This window comes from Hipposideros armiger, unplaced genomic scaffold (assembly GCF_001890085.2).
Source record: "Hipposideros armiger isolate ML-2016 unplaced genomic scaffold, ASM189008v1 scaffold_72, whole genome shotgun sequence".
Classification (NCBI taxonomy): domain Eukaryota; kingdom Metazoa; phylum Chordata; class Mammalia; order Chiroptera; family Hipposideridae; genus Hipposideros; species Hipposideros armiger.
Window position 1 is genome coordinate 4,519,088 of NW_017731422.1, and position 23,580 is coordinate 4,542,667.

At 56.2% G+C, this 23,580-nt stretch overlaps 1 protein-coding gene across 4 annotated transcripts in view; it reads right to left on the bottom strand.

Annotated features, from left to right (window-relative positions):
* FOXP4 (forkhead box P4) overlaps positions 1 to 23,580 on the bottom strand; it is a 58,863-nt gene that overhangs the window by 3,214 nt on the left and 32,069 nt on the right. The window contains exons 3-15 of one of the 4 annotated variants that reach the window (XM_019642816.1): positions 17,855 to 17,950; positions 11,673 to 11,795; positions 11,040 to 11,126; positions 9,324 to 9,471; positions 8,962 to 9,172; positions 8,605 to 8,709; positions 7,746 to 7,833; positions 6,679 to 6,762; positions 6,358 to 6,529; positions 6,201 to 6,277; positions 5,312 to 5,413; positions 1,668 to 1,789; positions 105 to 171 (exon numbers count right to left, since the gene is read on the bottom strand). In XM_019642816.1, coding sequence (XP_019498361.1) covers positions 105 to 171; positions 1,668 to 1,789; positions 5,312 to 5,413; positions 6,201 to 6,277; positions 6,358 to 6,529; positions 6,679 to 6,762; positions 7,746 to 7,833; positions 8,605 to 8,709; positions 8,962 to 9,172; positions 9,324 to 9,471; positions 11,040 to 11,126; positions 11,673 to 11,795; positions 17,855 to 17,950 — 1,482 coding nt within the window. Of the gene's footprint in view, positions 1 to 104; positions 172 to 1,667; positions 1,790 to 5,311; positions 5,414 to 6,200; positions 6,278 to 6,357; positions 6,566 to 6,678; positions 6,763 to 7,745; positions 7,834 to 8,604; positions 8,710 to 8,961; positions 9,176 to 9,323; positions 9,472 to 11,039; positions 11,127 to 11,672; positions 11,796 to 17,854; positions 17,951 to 23,580 lie in introns of all 4 variants that reach the window. The other 3 variants (XM_019642813.1, XM_019642814.1, XM_019642815.1) reach the window with 3 other exon arrangements.

The window sequence follows — 23,580 nt, forward strand, 5'->3', positions numbered from 1 at the left end:
GTGTGTGTGTGTGTGTGTGTGTGTGTGTGTGTGTGTGTGTGTGTGTGTGTGTAATAGAGGGGATGGGAAGAACGGACGGTGGGCTCTGGGCAAGGCCCTGTCACCTGGTAGCTGGCGTTAAGTGCTCCGTAACTGAGGCCGGAGATCATGTTCTTCACAAGGGTGGGGCTCCTGGAGGAGAGAGAAGGTGGTGTTTGGTTCATTCATTCATTGACTCCTCACTCATGCCTTCACCCTGATGAGGAGCCTACTTTGTGCCAAGGACTGTCCCATTCATTATCCGGGGGGCCAGAGCAGGGTCGGTCATTGTCTGCTGAGCCCCGTGTGTGCCCCATCTTATTCAATCCTCACGCTGACCTGGCACGTCAGGTACCAGCAGCCCCCTTCACAGGCGAGGTGCTGGGGCTCTGGTACGTGTCCAACCTCCCAGAGCTGTTCAGTGGCAACAGAGACCCCTCCCAATGTCTGTCTTCACATTGTGCCGCCCCAGCACTTTTTCTCTCCAGTCCAGATTTCCCAATATTCAGCAAGATCCGAGCTACAGCCTTGACAGTCCCGTATTTGCAAAATCCACACTTTCTTGCTATCCCAATTTTGGGACATCTAATAAGCCATGTGCACAGCCAGTCACCACATGTTCCATACCCAAGGCTTTTCTGCACAGGAAGGCGTTCGGGAGTTGGGTCAGGAAAAGCAATGGTTCAAGGCTGTTCCTCTCCCACAGTGATTACCCCCAGTTTACAGAGTGTCTCAGAGAGGTTAAGAAACTGATACAAGGTCACAGAGCTGGTGAGAAGTAATACGAACCCAGGTGTACTGATTCCAAGTTGGTAATGAGACACGGAGATACCAAACGTTGTAACTGGCACGTGGGAGCACTTAGAAGGGGGTGGCTTTCCTTGCCTGTTCCAGGTCCCAACCCTGCCTCAGTCCCCACAACTGCCTGAAGATGGAGAGGTTCTTGTCTGGGGAGAAGGAATCTGAGGGGAACAGGTGACTACAGAGCTATCCATCCATCTTGCCTCAGGCCCAAGAGGCAAAGGGCAGCCTGTGTGGGGGGAGTGGGGCGAAGGCAGCTGGTGCTGGAAGGGAAGCCCAAAGAGGGGGCTTTGACCCTCCCGCAGGTTCCTCAGTTGCCACCGAAAATGCTGCGTGGTTCAACAGAACGCAGAACCTGGCAGGTCAGAGAACCGGCTCTGCCACGAATCTGCTGTGCCCTCCCCCTCCAGCCACTTGCCCCCTCTGGGCCTCCTTCTCCCTGTAAAATGGAAAGGTGGGGCCCGGGGATCTCGGAGGTTGGCTCATCCTGTCATAAAATGCGGGACAGTGGTTCTGGGGAGGCAGCCCCCTCAGCGATGAGCACAATGGCTGGCATATGCCCACGTCCCAGCTCTGGCCATGGCTATTTTGGGCCTCTGTCTCCTTCTAATGCCAGGTCCCCTTCAGCTCCTTCCCTCAGTCAGGACAGAACAAGACATAAACGTCCTTTTTCTAATCACCTGTCACTTCCAGATTCCAGTCTGCCTTGAGTTCCTCCACTCCTTTTCTCCCTGCCTCACCCCCAAAGTGGGAAAGGATCTGGTGCACAGGAGTGCGCTGGAGAGGCAAGGGAGTGACCTGGTCCGCACCCCGGCGGGTGCACCCCGCCCAGGCCTAATCCCACATACCCCGTCATCTTTGGCGGTCTCCGCTTCTGATACTCCCGCTCGTCCACAGTCCACACGGCGCCTTTGACGTTCTCCACACGCACAAAGCACTTGTGCAGGCTGAGGTTGTGCCGCACGGCATTCTGGGAGTGCAGTGACAAGGGGCAGATACTCAGAGGCAGCCTGCTCGGTCGGCCCCTCCTCTGCTCAGGTGAGCACACACAGGGAAGTCCCTGTCCCACCTCGTCCCACTCCTCACCCCCACCCCCTCCGCCCAGGGACCAGCAAAGGAGGGGCCGGGTGTGAGGAGGCCTGCCACAGGGAAAGGAAGGCCCCTCTCTGGCCGTTGGGGCCAGGGGGCTCCCAGCACCTTCCACACTGACAGCCCATTTTATTATCTGCCCCCCTTCCCCTTCTTCCTGCCACATTCTGGAGAACCGTGTACCAACTAAATGATGTGCAGTTAGTAATACTTTTGTTTTTCTGTCACCATTAATCCGATGTGTAGCTGTTATTTAGGGCTTCAGACTGGCATGAAGTCACACTCAGGCCCTGGGACCTCAGTGAGCCTGGGACACCTTCTCCTAGGTACCCACAGAATTTCCATCAAGCTTTTAAAAGTGTTGGGGATAACTCAGGAACTCTCACTGCGACTGTCCTCCACCTCTAGGAGCATAGAAGCCACGGCTTTGAGCTGTGCCTCAGAGCAGGCAGCTTACTGAGAGCGTGAGGTATACAGTAGAGGCCTAATACATACTTGTTGAAATAAACTGGAAGAAAGAGAGCGTGGGTTTAGCAGCTGTAAGGCAGGAAGAGGAGAGAAAAGAGGAAAAGTCACCTTGCCGCTCCCACTTCCTCCTGGCAGTTTAACTTCAGGAATTGAGGCCATCTGGTTTGTAGGACACTTGGGTGAGGGTGGGGTGCTTGGCCCAATTCACGCCCCCGAGGAGCCTGAGCTAGGGCCCTAATCCACTCACTCCCCACCATGTCCCTCAGTCCTGTACCTGCACTCGCCTCTCTCAGCTTCACCCACCCAGACATTCCTGTCCCTGTTACCTGTCCTCCCTCGGCCTCCCCCTTCTTGTCTGCTCTTTACATTTCTAAATGGGGAAGAAAGCAGGCAGGACGGCAGCCCGTGCCCCTAGAGAACCCCTCTCCCTCTCTCCCTTCCAACTCTTGCCACTTGCAACTGGCCCGATTTCATTACCAATTTTAATTTGCCTCTAATTAAATCCTGTGTATTTTTCCGACTCGCTTGCTAATCCACGAGGGAGGCGGGCGGCTGGAGTGGAATCTCTTGGAGCGATAATTACAAAGGGCCTAATCACGCCGGGGCTCCTGCCTCGGAATAAATTTGCCCGCATTACGGGGCTCCGATCCTCCGCTTTGCAAATGAGAATGACCCCAATTTCCGAGGATGGCCTCACCGGGGCTTTTTTCCCTCATTTCGAAGCCTGATTCGTGATGAGAGACTAATTCGTTACGCTGAAACATTAACGGCAATTTAAGGGGTCTGGCGGGGGCTTCGTAAACAAAAGGAAGGGCCCACAACACAGGCCCTGGAAGGGGATGGACATGGGGGCGGGCTGTTGAGGACCATCAGCTTGGCAGATGGCAGTTCTGTCCCCCGGATGGACGGCAGCTGGCCTGGCTCATGCTGGCTCCTGACCCTTTTGCCCTGGTTTGAAGTGGACAGTATCTCAGGGTGGGGGCCAGAGGGGTGAAGGAGGACAGAGGAAAGGAAGTTGAAATAGTTGAGGAAAGGAGGGACCTCAAGGGAAGATAAATGGGTGGAGAGTGGAGGTGGGAGGGAAACAGAGTTAGGTGTACACAAGGTGCATTTCCCAAGTCACATGAGAGAAACTGCAAGACTCCTGAAGGTCAAAGTGGACCTCTAGCTGAGATGGAGTCTGCTGTGCCACTCTGAGGGCACGGGCGGTGGACCCAAGTGGCAGAAGTGACAGCAAAGCACTGCTAACTGGGAAGGTCACCCACTCAGTCGTGCAGCCGGCTTCCTATTGGGACTTAGGCTAAGTGAGGGGAGATGGAGGTGAAGACCTCGGAGCCAGAGACAAGCCACTGAGACGACCAAGGCTGGGCAACTAGTGGAAAGAAGGCCAAGGGGGCGGGGCTGGGCTCGGGGTGGGGGGGATTCCTGAGAATCATCAAGGGGCTGAAGGGGTTAAGTCACCTAAACCAGCTCCTCCTGACCTCAAGAAAGAAGAGTAAAAATCGCAGTGAGGTGGACAGGAAAGGAGGGTAGGTGGGTGAGTGGCACTCTGCCCCCAGGAGGAGATTGTCTTATGGATGTGAGGCTCTACATTGTTGTCCCTAAAGGCAGAGGATTAATATGCAATATTAAAGTAAACGTGAGATAACAATCGTAATGATCTATATAGGACTCTTATCATTTACAAACCCTGGTATCCAAAATGGCATGGAGTTTGCAGACGGGACCAGGTGGCCCCAGGAAGGCCCTGCTGGCTCAGAGAGAGGGTAGGACTGTGGTTGGCAGGAAATGACATCACTCACAGCCAATCAGAGCAGCTGTCCCAGCCTCCTAGCCTCGCCCCCAAGCTTTGGGACTTAAGCATGGAGATACAGAAGATCATGGAACAGTCTCTACTGCTGCACTGAGCACACTCCCAGGACAGAGAGGGCAGGGCCCTGTGCAGACCTCACCGGGTCCTGGCCACTGGTGGGGTGGAGGCTTCGGTGACACTTGTTGAAACCTGGTGGGATGGGGGGAGTTAGCCCGTTTAGCTGCAGTTTCTGCACTGGCCGGCAGGGGGACTCATGAGCCAGGGTTCCATGTAAGGTTCTGAGACAGCGACTCCTCAGGTGTCTAACCTTCCCCACAGAGCCCAATGCTCCCTTCTCCTCCTCCTACCCCTCCCAATTTAGATATCACTTTCCTACTCTGCTGCAAAAGACCCTAATATTCTCACCAATCAGACTGACAGATACACACAGGCTCACAGACATACAGACCATCTTGGCTATAGAGAAACAAATGGCTTAGCAGCTCAGCCCACATCTCCGTGTCCCATTTTTCTAGGGTCTCTCCCTTGCCTGCCTCTGGTCCCCCAGGAAAACTCTTATGGGATGAAGGTGTTGAAATGACTAATTGGATGGAGACAATTATCTTCCTGCCGCCGATGGCAGAGTTGGGGAGAGTGTGTGACTTCTTTAAGTTTGGGCCCCAGTGTCTGTCCATCCACGTGTCTGGGCCTGCACACCCCCCACCCCACCCTGGGTTTCAGAGCCTTTAGTCAAGGTATCCAGACCCTTAGGGTCTCTTGTGAACATAACCCAAGCCTCCCTACCAGACCCAGGCAATCCAGCTCTTGGGGGCCCTACTTCATGGGGCTGGAGTCTTTGGGGCCCATGGGAAAGCACTCTAGAGGGTTTCTTCCCAGAAAAGAAGGCAGCATGAGGCTGTAAGGCAGGGATCTTTAAGAGGCAGGTAATGAACATTCCACGGCCCCTGCAGAGGTGGGGGAGGAGGGGCGCACAGCCCAGCCTGAGCTCTGGTGGGCTGGTGGGGCCATTTCTGTAGGACCACCTCTCCGAGAGGAATAATTGTTAGGCATCCTTAGTCTCAAAGGGATGTGATGTCCAAGGCTGACGGGGACCCTGGGCCAGGTGGGAGAGGCGTGCCTCACCTTCCAGGTGGCAGTGTTTCTCCGGAAATAGGCGAACATCCTGGTGAACCAGTTATAGATCTCATTCAGGGTGAGCTGCCTGTCAGGAGTTTCCAGAATGGCCTGTGGGCAAGGAAGAAGCCAAGGGACCCTCAGTTTGGGCCTCAAAGGGTCCCAGGCCTGTGTGCTCTCCTCCAGGATAGCTCTTCTGCCTGGCCCCCAACTCACCCCAAGAGCAGAGGAGACCTGCTGCAGAAGCATGCGGATAAGGAGCACCGGTGCTGGCTGGTCCCAAGAAGGGGGCAGGTTGGTCCCAGCCCAGTCAGAGGCCAAAGGGAACTCAAACCTCAAAGGCTGTGCGCTTATAGGAAGAGCACATGAATTTCTCTAGAGGGGAAATGGCTCCAAGGGTCCCTATCCTAGAGTGGGAACGAATGCAGTATTCTCGGGGGAGGGAGATGTCTAGGAGGTAGGGGCCATTTGGAATTTACCCTCATTTTGGCAAAGGCCCCCTCCCCACTTATGAGCTGGTGCCTGTGTGTGTGTGTGTGTGTGTGAGAGAGAGAGAGAGAGAGAGAGAGAGAGAGAGAGAGGCCAACTAACAGTGATCGTAAGTCTATCAGAAAACAGTCTCATGGGCGTGTGTGTACATGGAAATGAGAAGATGACACAGTGGGTACGAGTAGCAAAAAAAAGTGTGTGCGCTCCCAGGGAAATGTTTGCCTGACCAGATAAAACCTATATGAGAGACCTACGGCTAAGCAGGGGAACTTGGGCGAGCATGAGGGAACAAACGTGAGAGGGAAAGTTATGTTCCCTGGTCCAGGATCCTCCTGGAGGCGGGGACCCTGAGGCAGGGGTGCAGCCTGTGTGTCGTTCCCCACCCGCTCTGGCTACCTTCCACGCTCACCTGGCGGATGAGGGAGGCGTAGGTGAAGGGGGGCCTGACGTCCGCATTCTTGTAAAACTCATGATTCTGCGCCAGCTCTGGGGAAGACAGGCAGGTGAGGTAGCCATTTGGGGGGCCCAGCTTGTGGGGGAAAAAATGCCCCTCCCGTGGCCCTTACCTGAGGAGATGGGGGAGCAGAACTTGTCACTGCTCCTCCGGCGGGCGGGGCCCCCACTGTGCAGGGAGGCAGAGCCCAGGCCTGGAGGCCTTAGAGGGGTGACAGGGGCTGCAGCCGAGGTGGGGGGGTGCACGAGGCCATCTGGGAATGAGTCTGCTGCGGAGATGGTCACCTTGGAGAATGAGGAGGAGCCAGGGACCGGGTTCAGCTGTGAGCAATGGGGACGGCACTGAGACCAGCTGGGTGGGGGGGGGGGTCCAGAGGGAGCAGGGAGTTGTGGAGGGGTTGTGGGAGGGCCGCAGGGAGGGCAGAGTCACTCACTGGCTGGCTGAAGGGCTTGGGCTCAGAGGGCCGCATGTGCAGATGGGCCATCATGGCCTGCAGCCGCTCGCTCTCCTTGGCGAGCTGCAGAGAGGGTGGAGAGGAGGGAGGTGAGAGGAAGCTGTGCCCAGAGGCGGCCGGGTCTTCCTCTTCCCTATCCCGCCAGACACCCCACCACCACTTGCCCGCCAGCCTTGGCATCCCAGTTCCCTCTGCCCCCTCACATCCTCAAGGTCAGGAGAGGGACTGCCTGCTCCAGGAAGCCCTCCCCGCTTCTCCTTCAGGCTGTGTGTCCCAGGCTCAGGTTCATCACGGTCAGGGACCCTCTTCCTAACAGCACAGACCCTTTCTCCCCATCAAGGGCAGAGGCTGTGGCTGAACAACTCCCAAGTTCAGTGGCACTTGTGAGAGGGTCCTCAGCACTCAGTGGAGACACAGGAATGGATGAATGATTCATTCACCCACATTCATAAATTTAAGAGATCTTTCACAACTGCTGTCTCAAGGCAGGCCGTTCTGCTTGGTGCCAGAGGGAAATGGGGAAATATTGATTGGCTGCCTGACCGACTCTCCTGAGGAGCCTCCTAAGTACTCTGTTATAGAGCTTAAGACTCAGGAGCCAAACTGCCTAGGTTCTAATCCCAGCTCTGCCCCACCCGCTAGCTGAGTGATCAGAGCCAAGTTACTTCACCTCTCTGTGCCTGTTTTTTGTAAAACGGGGGATAATAATAGTACCCGCCACACAAGGTTGTTTAGAGGATGACTTGAGTTATATATAGGTGAAGTATTTAGGACAGCAGAAGTAAGCGCTCAGTGTGTTAGCTAGGAAAATTATTTTTGTTGTTTTTATTAGCCTGAGTCTCTTTTCTGGACCTCTCAGCAGGGACGACCCTGACCCTGGTTTATACCCTTCAAAATCCAGCTGCCCTCACCTCAAAGGCATGATAATTAGGACCTAGAAAAGACAAGATGCTGACTTGGACCAAGGGACCTTCTGTGAGCCTCCCCACACCCCTCCTCGAAAGTGGGTGCTGTGGGTGGGGCAGGGGCTAGAGCTCGGGCCACACCTGGATCTCCAGCTGCTGCACCACCTGCATTTGAACCCGGCACTGGGCGGTGCTCCGGTCGTCCAGGGCATGCTCTGTGTTGAGGTGTCTTCAGGGGGAAGAGTGGGTGGAGAAGAGAAAGTTGGGCCTGTGTTTCCTGCTGTCACCACCCTCCCAGTCCATCCTCTAAGCCCGCCCAAGGCCTTGAAAGCAGACAGACCAAGAGATACAAAGAAGGAAAAGGGATGGGGGGGGGGTGGGGGGACGGGGCCAAGGAGGAAGCTGCCTTCTCTTCACCCTCCTTTGATGTCTTTGCTAAAAATCCCAGCTACAGAGAGATCTAATTGCAAATGAACTAATTAAGTAAACCTCTGACGAAGCGTGAAAACAATTTGTTTGACCCTGATGCTGCAAGGGTCTGGGAGACAGCAGAGTTAATCAGTCAGTGACAGAGCCTGGCACGGCTGTGGCAGCTGGCCGCCTGCTGCCAGCCGCCTGTCTGCCTCCCGCCCTGCCTGTCCACCAGCCAGGCCTGTCACTAGGCCATCACTCTTGGGGGCTGAGTCTGGGGAAAGGACAGTGGGGGGAGTCCTCTCCTTCCCCTCACACCCCCACCCTGCTAAGCTGTGCAGTCTGGGAACGGGTTGGGGAGGCTCCCGGCCTGGGGAATATACGGTGGGCAGGTGCGTAGGAGTGATCCGGTTGTCGACTGGGGCGGAGAAGGAACTAGGTACCCCTGGGGGAGGACAGCAGGACAGCTGGTGGCTGAAGGCCCAAGGAGGGGCCAGCTAGGTGGCAGACTGGGAGGTGAGGGGCCCTCTGGAAAGGCTGCTGCTGGTGGGGAAGGCTGGGGGCAAAGGAGAACGGAGGTGACACTCACTTGATAAACTGGCCTAGGTCTTCACACAGGGTCTCACAGCCAGGCCACTTGCACTCTCCGTGTCCATAGAGGGGGTGGGAGCCGGGTGTCTCCTCATGGGAGGAGCTAGGAGGAGAGGAAGGTGGTGGTCAGGGACCCTGCAGACCCCAGCAGCCCTGGGTCCAGCCCAGCCTCAGCTCCCCCGCTGGTGACATTTCTGGCCCTAACGCAGGTCTCCCAGAGGCCTAGCACAATTCTGTGTGCCCTGGGGGAGAGATCAATTTCCGGGTCCCTGTGCTTCACCCTACCCTCCCAGCCCCTGCCATGTGTGCCCCTTGGGCAGGTCTGCAGTGCCCCCTCCCAGCCTGGGCCCCATACCTGTCTCTCCGAGGTGTGAGCACAGTGGGCTGTCCATTGGGCAAGGTGTGGTGGGAGAGCGGGGGTGAGACTTTGGGGGGGGCGGCGAACGAGGTAGCGGTGGTGGCCGTGCCAGTGAGGTCCAGCCCCTCCTGCTTGACGCTGTCCTCGGCAGGCTGCCCAGGAGCACCCTCGCCCTTCCATAGCTGGGGCAGGTCCGTGGGGCACACGGCTGCTGTGGGAGAGAGAGAGAGGCGAGAGGCTGGCAGGGCCTTAGGAACACAGGGGGCCCCCCCAACTCACACCTGGGAGCAGGGGCATGCCAGGCCTCGGGCACAGTGAGGGCTGTGGGGCTGGGCTGGGGAGCAGGGGTAGCTACTCACCTTGTGGGAGGGTCTGGAGGGGCCCCGAGGCTTGGCTGGGCTGCAGGCTGACCAGCCCCTGTCTCTGCAGGTTGAGCAGGTGTTGCTGCTGCAGCTGTTGCATTTGCAGGAGCTGCTGCTGGAAGGCCAGCTGCTTGTTCCCCAGTGCCTGGTGGGGGGCCCGCGGGGGTGGGCAGAGGGGTGTGCCATCAGCCTCAGGCGTGCCATCGGGCCCCCACCCGGCGGCCACCCCTTCCCAGGGCCTCTCAGCCCCCGGGGCTGTTGGTGCCGTGTCCGAAGCTGCAGCTTCTCTGCTCCCGGCCCAGCTGCCATAGGGCTGCATGCCTCCTCGCAGTAAACACACGCATGCACGCACGCACGCGCGCGCGCAACACACAGCCAGACCCAGACACGCAGCACGATGCCTCCCGCCTCCCTGCTCCCGCCTCCCTGCTTCTGCTGCTTAGCGCCTGCTCCAGCTCCCCGCACCGCAGCTGTGCAGGCCTGGGAGGCGGGGGGAGCTCTCATCACAATGATGGATGAGCCTGTCAGACTCCGGGGGCCACTCCCGCCTGGCAGGCACCCTCCCCACATGCCCGGGGTGCCCCCCTTCTGCTCTGAGGAGGGGGCCTTCTCCCCTCCAGCTCCTCTCCTCTCTTGCTTCTTAGATACAGAGAATCAAGGAGTCTGACGGGACTTTAAAAGATCAGCATCAGCGGGTCATCCCCGACTCAGGAACAGTCACATCCAGACTGCTGGGGGGCACTCACACTTGTTCAATCGCTAGCACTAGGTCGCACACATGCCAAGTGTTCTCTTACTCTCTTAGTCTGCCCCCACCCCCACCCCCATCCCCTACAAGAGTCAGTTCTTTACACAGGCACCGACAAGTCAGCCTGTCAGCAAGTCTCTTCTGAGCCCCAGGATCCAAGCCTGTCCTGGGTGCTTGGGAGCCAGGGACGTCTCTGCCTGCCTGCCCTGGGGGTGAGGTGGGTGGGGGCTGGCTACTCAATAAACCCAGCCTAGAGATAAAGCAGAGAACGCAGCAACTGCCAGACCCTTGAGGAGGAGGCTGAGGAGGTAGGGAATGACAGGGGATCAGCAGGGTGGTCTTCCGGGAAGAGGCAACTCAGAGCTCGGTTGTGGTTTGGCAAGCTGCACGGAGGCACGTGTCTGGGACAAGGGGGACAGGGCCTGGTATAGAAGCTCAGGAGACACTGTGGCCCAGATGGGGCCGGTGGTGTAGGCTGGGGAGTTCTCTGGAGAGGGCAGGGCCGATTAATATAAGGGACAGAAGTTGGGGAAGGGCTGGCGGGCAGAGGCAAGTGGTTCGATGGGACCAGAGTGGAGGGCTGAGGTGCAGGGTCACTAAGAGACAAGTGGGAAGAAACAGGGCATTGAGAGCGAGGCAGCTGGTCATGAATGTGGCCCATCCGACGTTTATACACATGTGTCTACAGGCACGTACATGCACAGACAACACAGGGCTCCATCTTCCGGCCCTTGTTAACCCAACAACACAAGGCAAGGAGAGAAGGTCTGAATGGGGATAAGGGGAGATGGAGAAATGTGAGCCCCTGGCCCCATCTCCTCCAGGATCCGTGACCCCCTCCGCCAGCCTTTTCCTCACTGTTCCACTACTCCCACAAGGCAGTTCTCTCCAGCCACCTCGGGACTCCCAGCCTCTGGCCGGAGAGGGCTACAGGTGGCGGGGCAGGGCCCTGCACAAGCCCTTACCTCTTTGGGTTGCTGCTTCCCAGCCTGCTGTTGGGTGAGGAGCTGCAAATGGAGCTGCTCTTGCTGCTTCTTGTAATATTCCTGCAGCTGGAGGGTGGGGGTGGGTGGGAGTGGGTTACCTCTGGCATCGGACTGCTGACCCCAGAGCAACCCCAGCCCTGTGGTGACTGGGCTCTTGCAGGCAGGAGTGGGGAGTCTTACTGGGGCAGTGGGACAGAGGGCCCCACAGGGAGATGTCCGCTCTGAGAGAGGCTCCCTGAAAAGGGTCTGCACCAGGAGGGAGTGGAGAAAGGCGAGCGGACATTATACACCTCCCCGTCCTCCCTGTCTCTTGGTAGGTCCCCCGAATAAGTTGAGATGCCAGGAGCCAGGGTGTTCTAGTCCTCTGCCCTTCCCTGGGGTTCTGGAGATAGAGGTGGGGCCAGCATCACGGAGAGTGAGGGCGCTGCTAAGGGAGAGGCCTGACCTCTGACCTCCCCCAGCTGCCCCAGAGGAATGCAGATGTGTCTGGCCTGAGCAGTTTCTCTGGTTTCTGCCATTCCGTGATGTTGGTAGTAAACAGGGTGGGAGATGGGAGGCCAGTGCCTACCTCCCCTCTCCCCCACTTCCCAGCTGCCCTGGGGCCAGACTCACCTGCTGGAGCATGAGTGCTTGTTGCTGCTGGAGCAAGGCCTGCAGCTGTGGGGGCGACAGGATCTGCTGCATCTGTTGGGGGGTAAGCATCTGCGGCGACATCATGGCCACCGACACGGGCACCTGTGGGATTCGGCCCTGTTAGCATGCTCACCTCGACCCCACCCCGGGGAGGGCACGCATCCAAGGCCCCACCTACGGGGCGACAGCGGGGCTCCAGAGTGAGGCTGCCTGGATTCAAATGCTGGCTCTGCCACCTCCAAGCTGGGAGTCTTTGGACAAATGACTTGCCTCCCTGTTCTCTTCTCTCTGACATGGAAGCAGCAACAGTGCCTACCTCTTAAGGTTACCATGGGGACTAATGAGTTAATACTTAGAAGGGTCTGGCATACAGCAAGTGCTCATGAGGGCTGCCTGTTATTTGGGATATGCTAGCTTAAGTATAGTAAGATTAGACTCTAGTGACACTGGCTGGTAGAACTCAGCAGCCTGCCCAGCACACAGCAGGTACTCACTGTGTTTGCTCTGGTGGGGTCTCCCCCAGTGATGGGAAGACAGCAGCTAAGCCGTTCCCAACTCCTGCTCTGTCTCTTCTGAGACACTGTCTATGAGGTGGGCCCAGCCATGAGGGCAGCCTGAAGCCATGGGGAGGATTCAAAGCCATGTGGCAGAAGGGCCTGGACTTTGGCCCCGTTCATATCCACACCCCATTCTCCAGCACACCTGTCCAGATGGCACACACACAGGCCCAGGGAGCACTGAGGGTGCCATCCTGTGTGTATATGTGTGTAGATACAGTTAAGTCTCTGGCAGGGTGGAAATTACCCCAGGCAGGGAGTTAGGAAGAAGGCTTCTATTCTTAGCTCTGCACTGAACTTGCTGTGTGACCCCCAGCAAGTCACTTGCCCTCTCTGGAGGGTCAGTTTTCTCAAACATCAAACAGAGATGGGATTATAAGAGGTGGCTCCTTCCAGCTGGAACATGCAGGATTTTCAAAGTAAAACAGCTTTCCACTACCCTAGGTTAGGCCTCCCCAGGAGGCTCAGAGAATCTAGCTATAGGCAAAGGGTACAGGGAACAGCAGTAACATCATTCTTTTCCCAGCCCCACCCCACCCCCGAAATCCCCAGGCTTGTGCAGTCATAGCCAGGGAGGCCCACGGTGCAACACTGTCTTAACCCCGTTCTAGCAGGACACGTGCCCTGATGGGCTATCTGCCACTCCCACTACTCTCAGTGCACAAGATTCTTCTCTCACTTTCTTCTCATTTCCAGGCCCTAGCAATGTGCCCAGCACACAGCAGGCATGCACTGTGTTTGCTCCCCTGAGCTGAAATACCTTTCCCAGCAGATCGAAGGCCCCTCTGCCAGCCCTGGGGCATGGAGGGAGGGTGCAGGGTGGCCCAGTCAGGGAGATGTGTCCTGCAGGGACTTGTCTCGGGCAGGACGTGACAGGTTAGGTCCCCAGGGGACTCATGGCCCGTCACCTCCCCCAAACCCCATGGGTGGGACAGGGGAGGAGGAGTTGGTTCCTTTTGGGATCCCTGGCAGGGGCAGGCCTCAGCCTCAAGCCACCAATTAGGGAATCCCCAGGCAGAGCAGCAGTAAATCCAGGGACACGGGAAGTCCCACTGCCCCCAGCTCTTCTCACCCAACTAGTGGCTGAGCCCAGCCCTGGGCTTTCCCCCCTTCCACCAGCCATCTCTGTGCCCACATCCCCGGGAGGGGCAACACCCAGTTCTTTAGCCATGGACATCCCTGGGAAGGAAAGCTCTGAGGGGCCTCTACTGAGGAGCCTTAAGTGGCAGGGTTGGGATTCAAGCCCAGGTCTTGTGTAGTTCACGGTTCCTGGTGTTTCCACATCTCACAGTGCCTGCCCCACCCTGGAGCAGGTCTTAAGAAAGGTTACGGAGAGTGTGTGTGTAGAAACTGAACCATCCAGGCAGCTGAAGGGTGGATGAGGTCAAGATCCCAAGGCCAGCCTCCCTCTTTACACTGTATCGGAGGACACTCTGGAAAGCCAGGCTGCAGGGGGGTTCTGGTCCCCCCACTCTCAGAGGGGCTTAGGGGAGGGGGCAGACAGGGGCACAGACCCACCCCCCTTGCAGAGCCACCTGTGTCCGTTGTCGGGTCACCCCTGAGGCAGCGTGTTGCTCACTGTCCTTGCTTTCCTCCTCCCATAGGGGCGCCCAGCATGGTGGTACTGAGGTCCGAGCCCGGGATCTCTAACTCAGGTGACCTAGGTTCTTGTCCCTGACACTGACCATTCTTTGACATGACCAAGCCTCACTTTCTCCATCTGCTACCTGGGGTTCAGAACACCTGCCTGCCCCGCCTCCCAGGACAAAAGGCTGTGGATTGTGTGCCAGGTGCTTGGCTAAGCCCTGAATGAGTATGATGTCCCTGTATCTTCACAGCAACCCCAGGAAGAGGGTATCATCATCATTACCATTTTACAGACAAGAAAACTGAGGCCTAGAAGTTAAACCATCTTCCCTGCCTTCGAAGGGACAAGGGGAGAAGGGGTAAGTGAAAGCGATTTGTATGCCGTTCAATTCTATACAAATGTACAAAAACCTGCTTTTTAAAACATTTTGGATTTCCCTTTTCCCCTCTTTTCTATTCTCCTTTCCCTCTCCCTTCTCCACTGTTGTAACTTAGATGCCCCAAGGGCCCCAGGGGACAAAGGCCACTTAGAAGAAAAGCACTGGGCCTCCCGCTCTCAACACAACACCCGAAATGGACTCAGCCCACAGCAGGTGAGGCTGAGACCAGACACCCAGCTCTTTCCAGGCACCAGGAGTGAGTCACTGCGAGCGGCATGCAAGTGAGGATGTGCCATTTCCTTCCTTGGGGCTTTCCTACTTCGAGGCAGGGGAATAGAGATGACCTTGGAAGACCTCCCTGGCCCCACTCTTCCTGCCAAGTGGCCAAACAGCTGGCTGGAGAGGCGGCTGCAGAGATAGAGCTGGATGGATTCCCTTGTGGGTACTTGTCCCTAAGGTGGCCCAGCGGGGTCAATAAAGGTCAGCGAGATGGCGGCCACACGCTGCTCTTCTGAGCTGGCTGACCCATCTACTACTCCCAGTGCCCCTTGGGGTGCTGAGCACTGAGCTGGAGCTCCCCTGGTGTCCCCAGTGATCCCTCACCAGGCCGGGATGTGTTAGGACGGGCACTGTTGGCTACTCAGCTCCGCAAAGCCCGCGACTCACCATCTGGAGAGCGGCCTGGCCTGGGCAGCTACACGCTCACTAAAGGCTCGCAGTGTGAGCTCTGGGCTAAACGCTGACAGCTGCCTCCAGGCTCTCCCCCTGGGGCCCTGCTCAGGCCTGGAGTCCCCCAGCCACCATGAATACAGTGTGCTGGGCTGGACGACCTGACTGGGAGGAACAGCGATGGTGCCTGACACAGAGGAAGCTTATTTGGGGGGCTGAGGGTTGGGATGGATGTAATGCAGTGCCAATCAAAGACCTAAACTCAACCTCTGAAGTATGAGGTCTGGGGTCCATGGGGAGACTGACACTAGGCCAGGTCTTAGTTTAGGTTAAACGCTCTGCGTAAGGCCAGGAGTCCTTAGACTGCTTCTGGGCTGGAGCTACAGCCAACCAGATCGTGGTGGGACACTTAGAACTTCTAGAAATGCCAAAAGGGTAAGCCTCAGGGGACTAAGGAGATGAGACAACGGCTGGGCAGAGCTAAGGGGCCTGGCCTTAGCCATCCCTCTGCCCCGACTCCCAGCTCCCTGCCTGGGGTCCAGGCCTAGGCACAAACCAGGCTGAAGCTGGAGATCTACTATGGTTTTAGAAACTCTTTTGAAGCTGGCTCTAGGAGCGAGGTGGTGAACATGGCTGGGAAGTGAGTGGGCAGGCAATCCTACCTTGAGTTGGGGAGCAGGGGAGTGTCTTGTGGGGGTCACTGGGAAAGGGGTTGACACTGAGCTCCCTTCATTACCCATTTCACTTAAGCTCCAAATCAACAAAATGCACTTTTCTACTCACTCTCCCCTACCCCTCCCCTACCCCGCCCCCAGCCGTGCTCACAGAAAAGCTATTTCTGGCTTTGGATCCCACTTGGGGACAGAAGCCCCACCTCCTTAGAGATTGTGAACTTGAAAGGCAAGGAAGGTATCGAGGGTTGGAGGAGTAGAAGAGTCAACAGTCAGGTCTCCAGGCTCCTGCGGAAGTTCCGACTTGGCCCCAAGAACCCCCACCACCCTGAGCTGAGAATCACCTGGCCAGGGCTCTGTTCCTATGGACTGCCAGTGTTCACGACTGTGCCAGGCACATGGCAGTGTCACAGTGTGGATATTAAAGTGTGTGTTCTGGAGCTTGTTGTTTGGGTTCAAATCCTGGCTCTGCCCCTTATTAGCTGTGTGACCTTGGACAAGTTACTTAACCTCTCTGGGCCTCAGTTTCCTCATCTGCAAGATGAGGCTAATAACAGCATCTGCCTCACAGGAGTGCAAAGAAAACAATGAGATGATATTTGTAAAGCACTGAGTGTCTGCCCCATGGTATAAGTACTCCGTAAATATCCGTTGTTAGTTTCAGAAGTACTGATGAAGTACTTACTGAACGAGTGAGTGAATTCATTATTGGGAGGTGAGGAGGCGAGGAGAGTGAAGGCCTGAGAAAAGAATCATTTTATTTGTTCCTCTGACCCACACCTCTGCCTCTCATTCTAGGCCATCCAGGGACCTCATTCATTTTAGAGGAAGGGGTCTCGGAAGGAAGAGTCCATAGCTTCTCTTCCTTTCTCATTTCAGATCTCCAACCCCTCACAGCCAGCCACAAAGTCATTCCTGTCGCCTGACCTGGGTCCTTCCAACTCTCATCAGCTCCTGTCTCACCTTGGGGTCAGCAGGCTCTTGCTGGGTTGGGGGAACATTCCTGTTTCCCAGCATACACCTTAGGCTGGGCCCAGGGTGCGGAAGATTAAGTGGCCTGAGGACCACGGACCACTTCAGACCCAAGGAGTACTGTGGGGGTGGGGGGCCTAAGTCAGAGGCCCAGTCCGGACACACACGGGTGTGAGAACTTTCTCCCCGTTCTTGGCTTCCCAGGTTTTGTCCTCCCCTCCCCCACCCAGGCCACGCCCCCTCTTAGCCCAACTCCTCCCCTTGTAGGCTTTCTCATCAGGTTTGAGACTTTTAAGACAGGGCTACTGCTAAGGCCCCGCAACTGATGGGCACCTTGAATGTCTTCAAAGCGCTTTCTGAACATAAGCTTGTTTTACATAAAACCTGGGTTCTTCTCGGGCACCCTGCACCCCATCCCGCCCTTGTCTTCACTTCCCTCAGCACCCCGCCCCTCAGACTCCAGAGCTTCGCGTCTCAGGATCGGGTTCGGCCTTCCTCCCTTAGATAAACTTCCTTTCAAAGCCCAGCTTAATCCTCTCCCCAATTTCAAGCCTCCCCGCTGCTATGGGGAGGGGTGAGGGGGAGCTAGGAAGCTTGGCTGCTGGGCAAAGGGGGAGGAGAGTGGGGGAGGACTGCGGGCTGCCTGAGCTGTGACCCACCCCGACTCAGACTCCTCAGACTCCCGATTCTCCCAAGTTCTTTGTGACACAAAAGGTAAACAGAAGGCCTGGCTTACCCCCCCCAACCCCCCACAGATCTCCCCTCCCCCAGCCAGCCAGATGGGCCGGCAGGCTGGGGGGAAGGGAAGGGAGGGGGGAAAGGGCAGATTGTGCAAAGGAAAACAAAAGAGACAGAGAGACATCAAGAGACAGGAAACACCAGGAGACAGAGAGAATTGGTGGGTGAGAGATAAGGGAGGGAGGCATGGTGACCTCAGCAATTGAGACAGCCTGGGAGGGGAGTAGAGAGGGACAGACGGAGTGACCACACCGGGATGGAGAAACAGAAACCTGAGAAGTGACCCTGAGGCCAAGGAAGAGGAAGCCAGCAGAGAGGGACAAGAGACAGAGAGAGTTGAGTGCAGACTCAAACTCAGAAACAAAGAGGCCAAGCAGAGGAAGCCCTGAGGGATCAGGTGGAGATGAGAGGGAAAGGAGTTCTTCACCCCTGCAGTGGCTGCATTTCCCTCTGGACAGCTGCCCACTGTCTGGTACTGGCGACTGGCCAGACCAATTCTCCAACTGGCCCTTCCCCTCCCTTGGTTTGCCAAGCCCACCCTCCGACCAGGCCCCAGCCCAGCCAGCCCAGCAGGGTGCCCTCCTCACCTGCACCGCAGAGGCTGACTGCTTGCTGTCATTGTTCCCTGGGGAGCTCAGGCCAGAGGCCTGCTGTAGCAGGAACTGCCGGGCCACCTGGAGAGCCTGCAAGACAGGGTGAGTCAGTGTGCCTGCCCCAGCGACTGTGGGCTGCAAGTCAGAGCCAGTCGTCAATACGGACCAAGAATTTAGGAAGTTTGGGGTAGTATAGGGGAGGTCAGGGTAATGCGGAAGGACTTAGGACAAGGGTCATGGGGTCCACTTGGGCTTGGGGGTAAGGATAAAGGTAGGAGTCACTGAGAGGAGCTGTTAGGGTTCGGGGATCAGAGCCTGGAGGAACTCACTCTGAGATCTGGTGAGGTTTGCTGCCCTCCATGGGGTTAGCCAAGGGAAGGGTCCGTGGTCAAACAAGGGGGTGGACTCAGGGCGTTAATCATAGGTACTATCTGTCGAGCATCTATGTGTCACGCAGGAAAAACTACCCTCTTCCCTTCAAGTTCTTCTGGCTGGACTAATAATCAAATTAACACAAGACTGATGAGCAGGAGAAAAGCATATTAAAATGGAACAACACCGATACCTCCTGTATACATGGGAGAGACCCAGGAACAGAGTGACCCGCCAAAATGGTGGAAGCCATCACTTAAATACTTCCTTCGGCTAAAGACAAAAGATGACATTGGGGGTGGAGAGTAAGTTACCGGAGGTGACTAGGAAAAGCACAGTAAATAAGGGTAAGGTTGTTAGGCAGATTTAAGCCCATGCCTTCTCCAAGGATAGTGAAGGCAGGCCAGGTACAGGGAGGGAGACAGCTTTACAGATGGAGAGCTCCCTCACAAATGTAAATGTCTCTTACAAAGGGTACCTCCTACTTGGTTTTCAGAGCTTCTCCCTGGTCTGCCGATTCTTAAAATGAAACAGACTACAATAATCAATATCCCAAAGGAGCATGTTTTGGGGCGGCAAACGCTGTTACCTTTCACAGGCAAGATCTCATGGAATCCTCTCGTGGGAGGCTGTGAGGTAGGGATTATGAGCCCCATTTTGCAGATGAGGAAACAGTCTCCAGGAGGTTAAGTAACTTGTCCAAGATCACACAGCTAGGAGGTTTCAGAGCCAGGACTGCAGCCCAGGAAACGGCTCCAAGGCCATCTGCCTCACTAGGTGGTCGGTCTGGGGGCTAAGAGAGTAGCCCTCACTTGGAACCAGAGCACACAGCTGGGGGGGGGGGGGGATGGAGTCTCAGGGTCTGGGCGCTGGCTTTCTGAGTCCAGGGGGTCTAGGTGCAGGGCTTTGTGGCACTGGGGGGCTTCCATCGAGCCGTCCTGAAGGGGGTTTGTGAACTATCATTTGAGCTACACCAGCCCTGACGATCTGGGCTCTGAGCAGGAGTCACAGGAGTAAGAAGTGGATGACATTTGTAGGAAGAGCAGCTCCAGCCAAACAGTGGGCCTGGGAGGCGGGCAGATGGGCTGTGAGAGATCAGGATGAGTGAGGGATCAGGAAGGAAATTCTTCATAAGGTCAGGTAAGCCCTGCATCCCCCCCACTTCAGGGTCAGCGGAGGACTCAGAGGCAGGGGATCTGGGGACCTGTCCCCAACCCACACTCTAGGAGCACAAAACCTTTCTGCCTCCAGATTCCTCAGAGACCTCCTTGGGAGCCAGAATAGTTGTGTCCAGGCCTTTGAAAGGGACTCCGGCATCAGGCGGACATGGGTTTGAATCCCAGTGTGATTACCAAGCGGTGTAACCTTGGACTAGTTGTTCCATCTCTGCATTTCAGTCTCCTGATCTGAAAAACTGGTACACTACCCATTTCTGAAATCCTAGGAGAATGAAAGGACCGATGTTTGGCACTTAGTTGGCCTTCACGAAGGGGCTGTCCCTTCTCGTCTCATCCATCTCTCAAAGTTCTCTCCCTCACAGCTTCTCACAACAGCCTCCTGCCCAGCGCACCTATTAAACGGCCAGTGCCCACCTGTGGCTTACCTGCCTTTGTCCACACACCTGTTTGTCCTCACATGGACTTCTGACTCTCCCACCCCACCACAAGCACCATCAGACAACACCTTGTACCGACACTCACACACACACTGCCCCTCAGCAAACACTCCTGAAGCATCTACTGTGTACCAAGAATATATATAGATATACAGACCGCCCCCGCCCCCCTTCGCAGCCCTTTCATCACCAGCACTGAGCAGCTGAGCCTCCCGAGGTGGAAATCTAGTTTACCTTAGAATGGTATCTAAATACACAATGGTGTATCTATGGAAACATGTCCCCCAGCAAGCCTGGAGTTCAGATGAACATGCTCCTCACAGGTGTCCCCAGACCCTAGGCCTCCCCCACACCCCTTTCTCTTACCCTGGACCTCACACCCTGGAGCAGTGGCCTGCGGTTTCTTCTCTTCAAGATTCACTTTAGAAAGTAGAAGTCTGACCTTTCTGAGTCAAAAGGCTGTGGAAAAGGGTGGTAGGGTGGGGAGAAGGGAGGTCGCCAGGTGGTCATCAGGAAGGACCCCCTGCCTGTCTGCTTACTTTTAGAGACCGCCCCCTCCAAGTCTAATGAGTGGGTGGGACAAATGTTCTTTATCTTCCAAAGGTGGAGGAGGGGAGAAGGGTCAGAGGTCAGGGGCAAGGTGAGGAAGAGGATGGCTGGGAGGCGCTGACCAGCCCAGGTCGGGGTCGGGAGATGAAGCACTTGGCTGCCGGGTGAGGAAAGGGGAACCGAAGGAAGGGGTTTCCAGGGGAAGTTGGGGGGAGCCCCATGCAGTCTCCTGGTGGGGGTAGTGGCTGGGGAGCTGGATTTACTCCCTACTGACTCTCTTACTTTGTGGTCCCCTGGAGCACGAAATTACAAGATTTACGGGAAAAAATGACATGGGTTTGCAATCTCATTCCTGTGAGACCTCCCTGAGACAGGCCCTTCACTCCCCCTCCTGCCCTCCCCCCACCCTCCCCTTTGGGCCTGATGAGAGAGCCAAGTAAGGCCCTAGGCGGGGCCAAGACTGTCCCCTCCTCTGACTTCCCACACTTCCCCACTCACTCTTCCTTCATGTTTACTGAGCGCCTACTGTGTGCCAGGGACCATACATGCCAGGTGCTAGGGATAGAGAGAGACACCGAACATGGCCCTGCCTAGGGCTCACAGCTTGGGTGCTGTGATGACAGCTGCCTGTTGCAGACTCAAGTGGAGGTGGGCCGCAGGCACCAGAGCCTGGAGAAGGGCCGCCTCCACCTGGGGAAATCTGGGAAGGCCTCCCAGAGGAGGTGGCGGCACTGACCGGGGGCCCTGAAGGGGGAGTTCACCAAGTGAATCAGGAGGGTAAGGGTGTTCCAGGCACAGCAACCCCCAGAGCCAAACAGCCCAGCGAGTCCAGCGATCTTGAAACTATTCCCAGGGCAGGAAATTGAGTTGTGTTGGGGGCAGTAGTAGGAAAGGCTGGAGGAGTCCACAATGGCCCCCAGGTCACCAGGGCCTGAACTCTTCCAGGCACTTTATTCTTTCTTTCCTTCACACATTCATGGCCACCCACCACTTATAAGCCCAGTGATGGGAGGAGATGGGGAGGGGACAGTGGATAACACAAGGTCATTTTGTGTCATCTGCTCACAACGCAGCCTTGACCCAATTTAGGGTGATTTGGATACCACCTAAAAATCACCCTCTAGGTGCCCAGGGGTGGGATGATGGGCAGACCCTGGGCCTGAGGTCCAAGCTCCCCTCCCAGGATGCACTGCAGTGCTGCTCCTGTCTCCACTCCGCACCTCCGTCCTCATCATCTGTCTACACACCCAGACTCCCAGCCAGGGACTGTGCTCTGGGAACCGGGGGTCTCTCTGGCACAGGATGCCCTCTTCTAGGTGGTCACCCAAGGGGTCAGGTAGGTCTGAGACCTTCTAAAGCCCCAGACAAGTCACATCCACCCCTCTGAAGTACCAGGTGTGTCTACACTGGCTGCTGGCACCGGAGCCTGATATATCACTAGATTGCCTACCTCTGAGAGATGATGGCCCCCGCACCCTGACAGATCCAGCCCCATTTTCTCTGATGACGCCAAACAGGTCATAGCGTCCTTGAAACAAAGATGTCAAATCTGTGAGCCCCAGCCCAGCCACCCGCACACAGCAAACACACTCGTTAAAGTCACTTTAGTCTACGCTGAACATGGGAGGCAGGCACAGGCTAACGCAGGCACAGACTGTAGGAGGGAGCGTTTGGATAATGCCTGGCAGCTTTCAAAGTGCTTCTATAAACATCTAGTCGAGGGGCCCGCCAAGTGGCTCAGTTGGTTCAGAGCTCGCCCAAGAGTGCGAGCTCTGAGGAACAAGGTTGCTGGTTCGATTCCCGGCCCGAGCTGAGCTGCCACTGAGCTGCCAACAGGTGGCAGGATGGCTCAGCTAAACAAACAAACAAAAAAACATCTAGATGAAGCTTGAGCTAGGCAGGTGAGGTATCACTGTCTCCATTGTACAGACAAGGAAACTGAGACCCAAGGTCCCACGGCCTAGGAGTCCAAACACCTCTGATGGCCCAGCCCCCTCCACCCCAGAGGCGCTGTTGTGATCTCATGTAGTCTGGTAAGGCCTGTGAATCTGCCTCCCCCAAGTCTTGTGTGTTTTCAGCAGTCTGGGTGTGAAAAGCAGCAGCAGCTAGTTGAGGTGGGAGAAGACCAAGAAAGGAATCTAGAAGAAAGGTGGGTTCCGTTTCCCTTCCCTAGGGGCCCACAGGTATCGCAATAATACAGCCTTGGGTGGGAAAAGGCATTTAGAACCCCACATGGCGGGGAGACACCATGGAAGAGCTGGGAGGACGGAGGTATGGGGGCTCAGGGAAGACTGGAAAACTGAAAGCCCTTTGGTCTCTTAAACCTCATTTTTCCCCCTCCCTCCACCTCTCGGACTGGAAACCAAGGGCCCAGTTCTGTGGTTTGGGGAGTAAGGTCTCGTTCAGTGCATGAACCCTGGTCAAAGAGCTCTGGATCCAAATCATGGCTCTACCATGTACTGAGTGACCTTGGGTAAGTCACTTCACTTCCTTGAGCCCATTTCTTCCTCTGCAAAACAGGAATAGCCCTGCACTTAGCTCACAGGGTTGTTGTGAAGAGTGTGTGGGACAATGCACATGGAGTACTTACAGCACATTGCCTGTGGGTCCCAGATGGACATTAACTATTGTCGCTTAATTCAGGAATCTTTAACCCTCCCAAGTAGCTCCTGGTCATTTGTTCTATGACACCAAGAAGACAAGAAGGACTTGCTAACCAAACCATCTTCCAGCCTACACCCACCCCCATTCCCCCTCAAGCCTGAACAGTCGGTCTCGCTAATGAAGCTGAACTCTCCTCCCCCCATCACCCATTCAGAAGTCATTAGCAGGTTCGCCACAATTAGGAACAAATGGCTTACAACGGATGGCACCCAGGGAGGGTGGTTGAGATGGAGGGGAATAAAGCTAGACCTTTGAGGGCAACAGGGAGCTGCTGCTATGAAAAGAAAAACAACTCTTGGGGCAGGAGGGCCTGTCATCTCCAGTGAGACCACCCCCTCATTTCTGTTTCTGAGAATTCAGAGGGAGAGGCAGGCATCCCTTCTAGGAAAGCCAGGTGCCTGCCTGTTTCCCTGCCCTTCCCCAGGCTGCAGAATTCCATGTCTGTGCAAGGGTCCCAGCCTTGCGCGCGCTCGCTCGCTTTCTGTGTGTGTGTGTGTGTGTGTGTGTGTGTGTGTGTGTG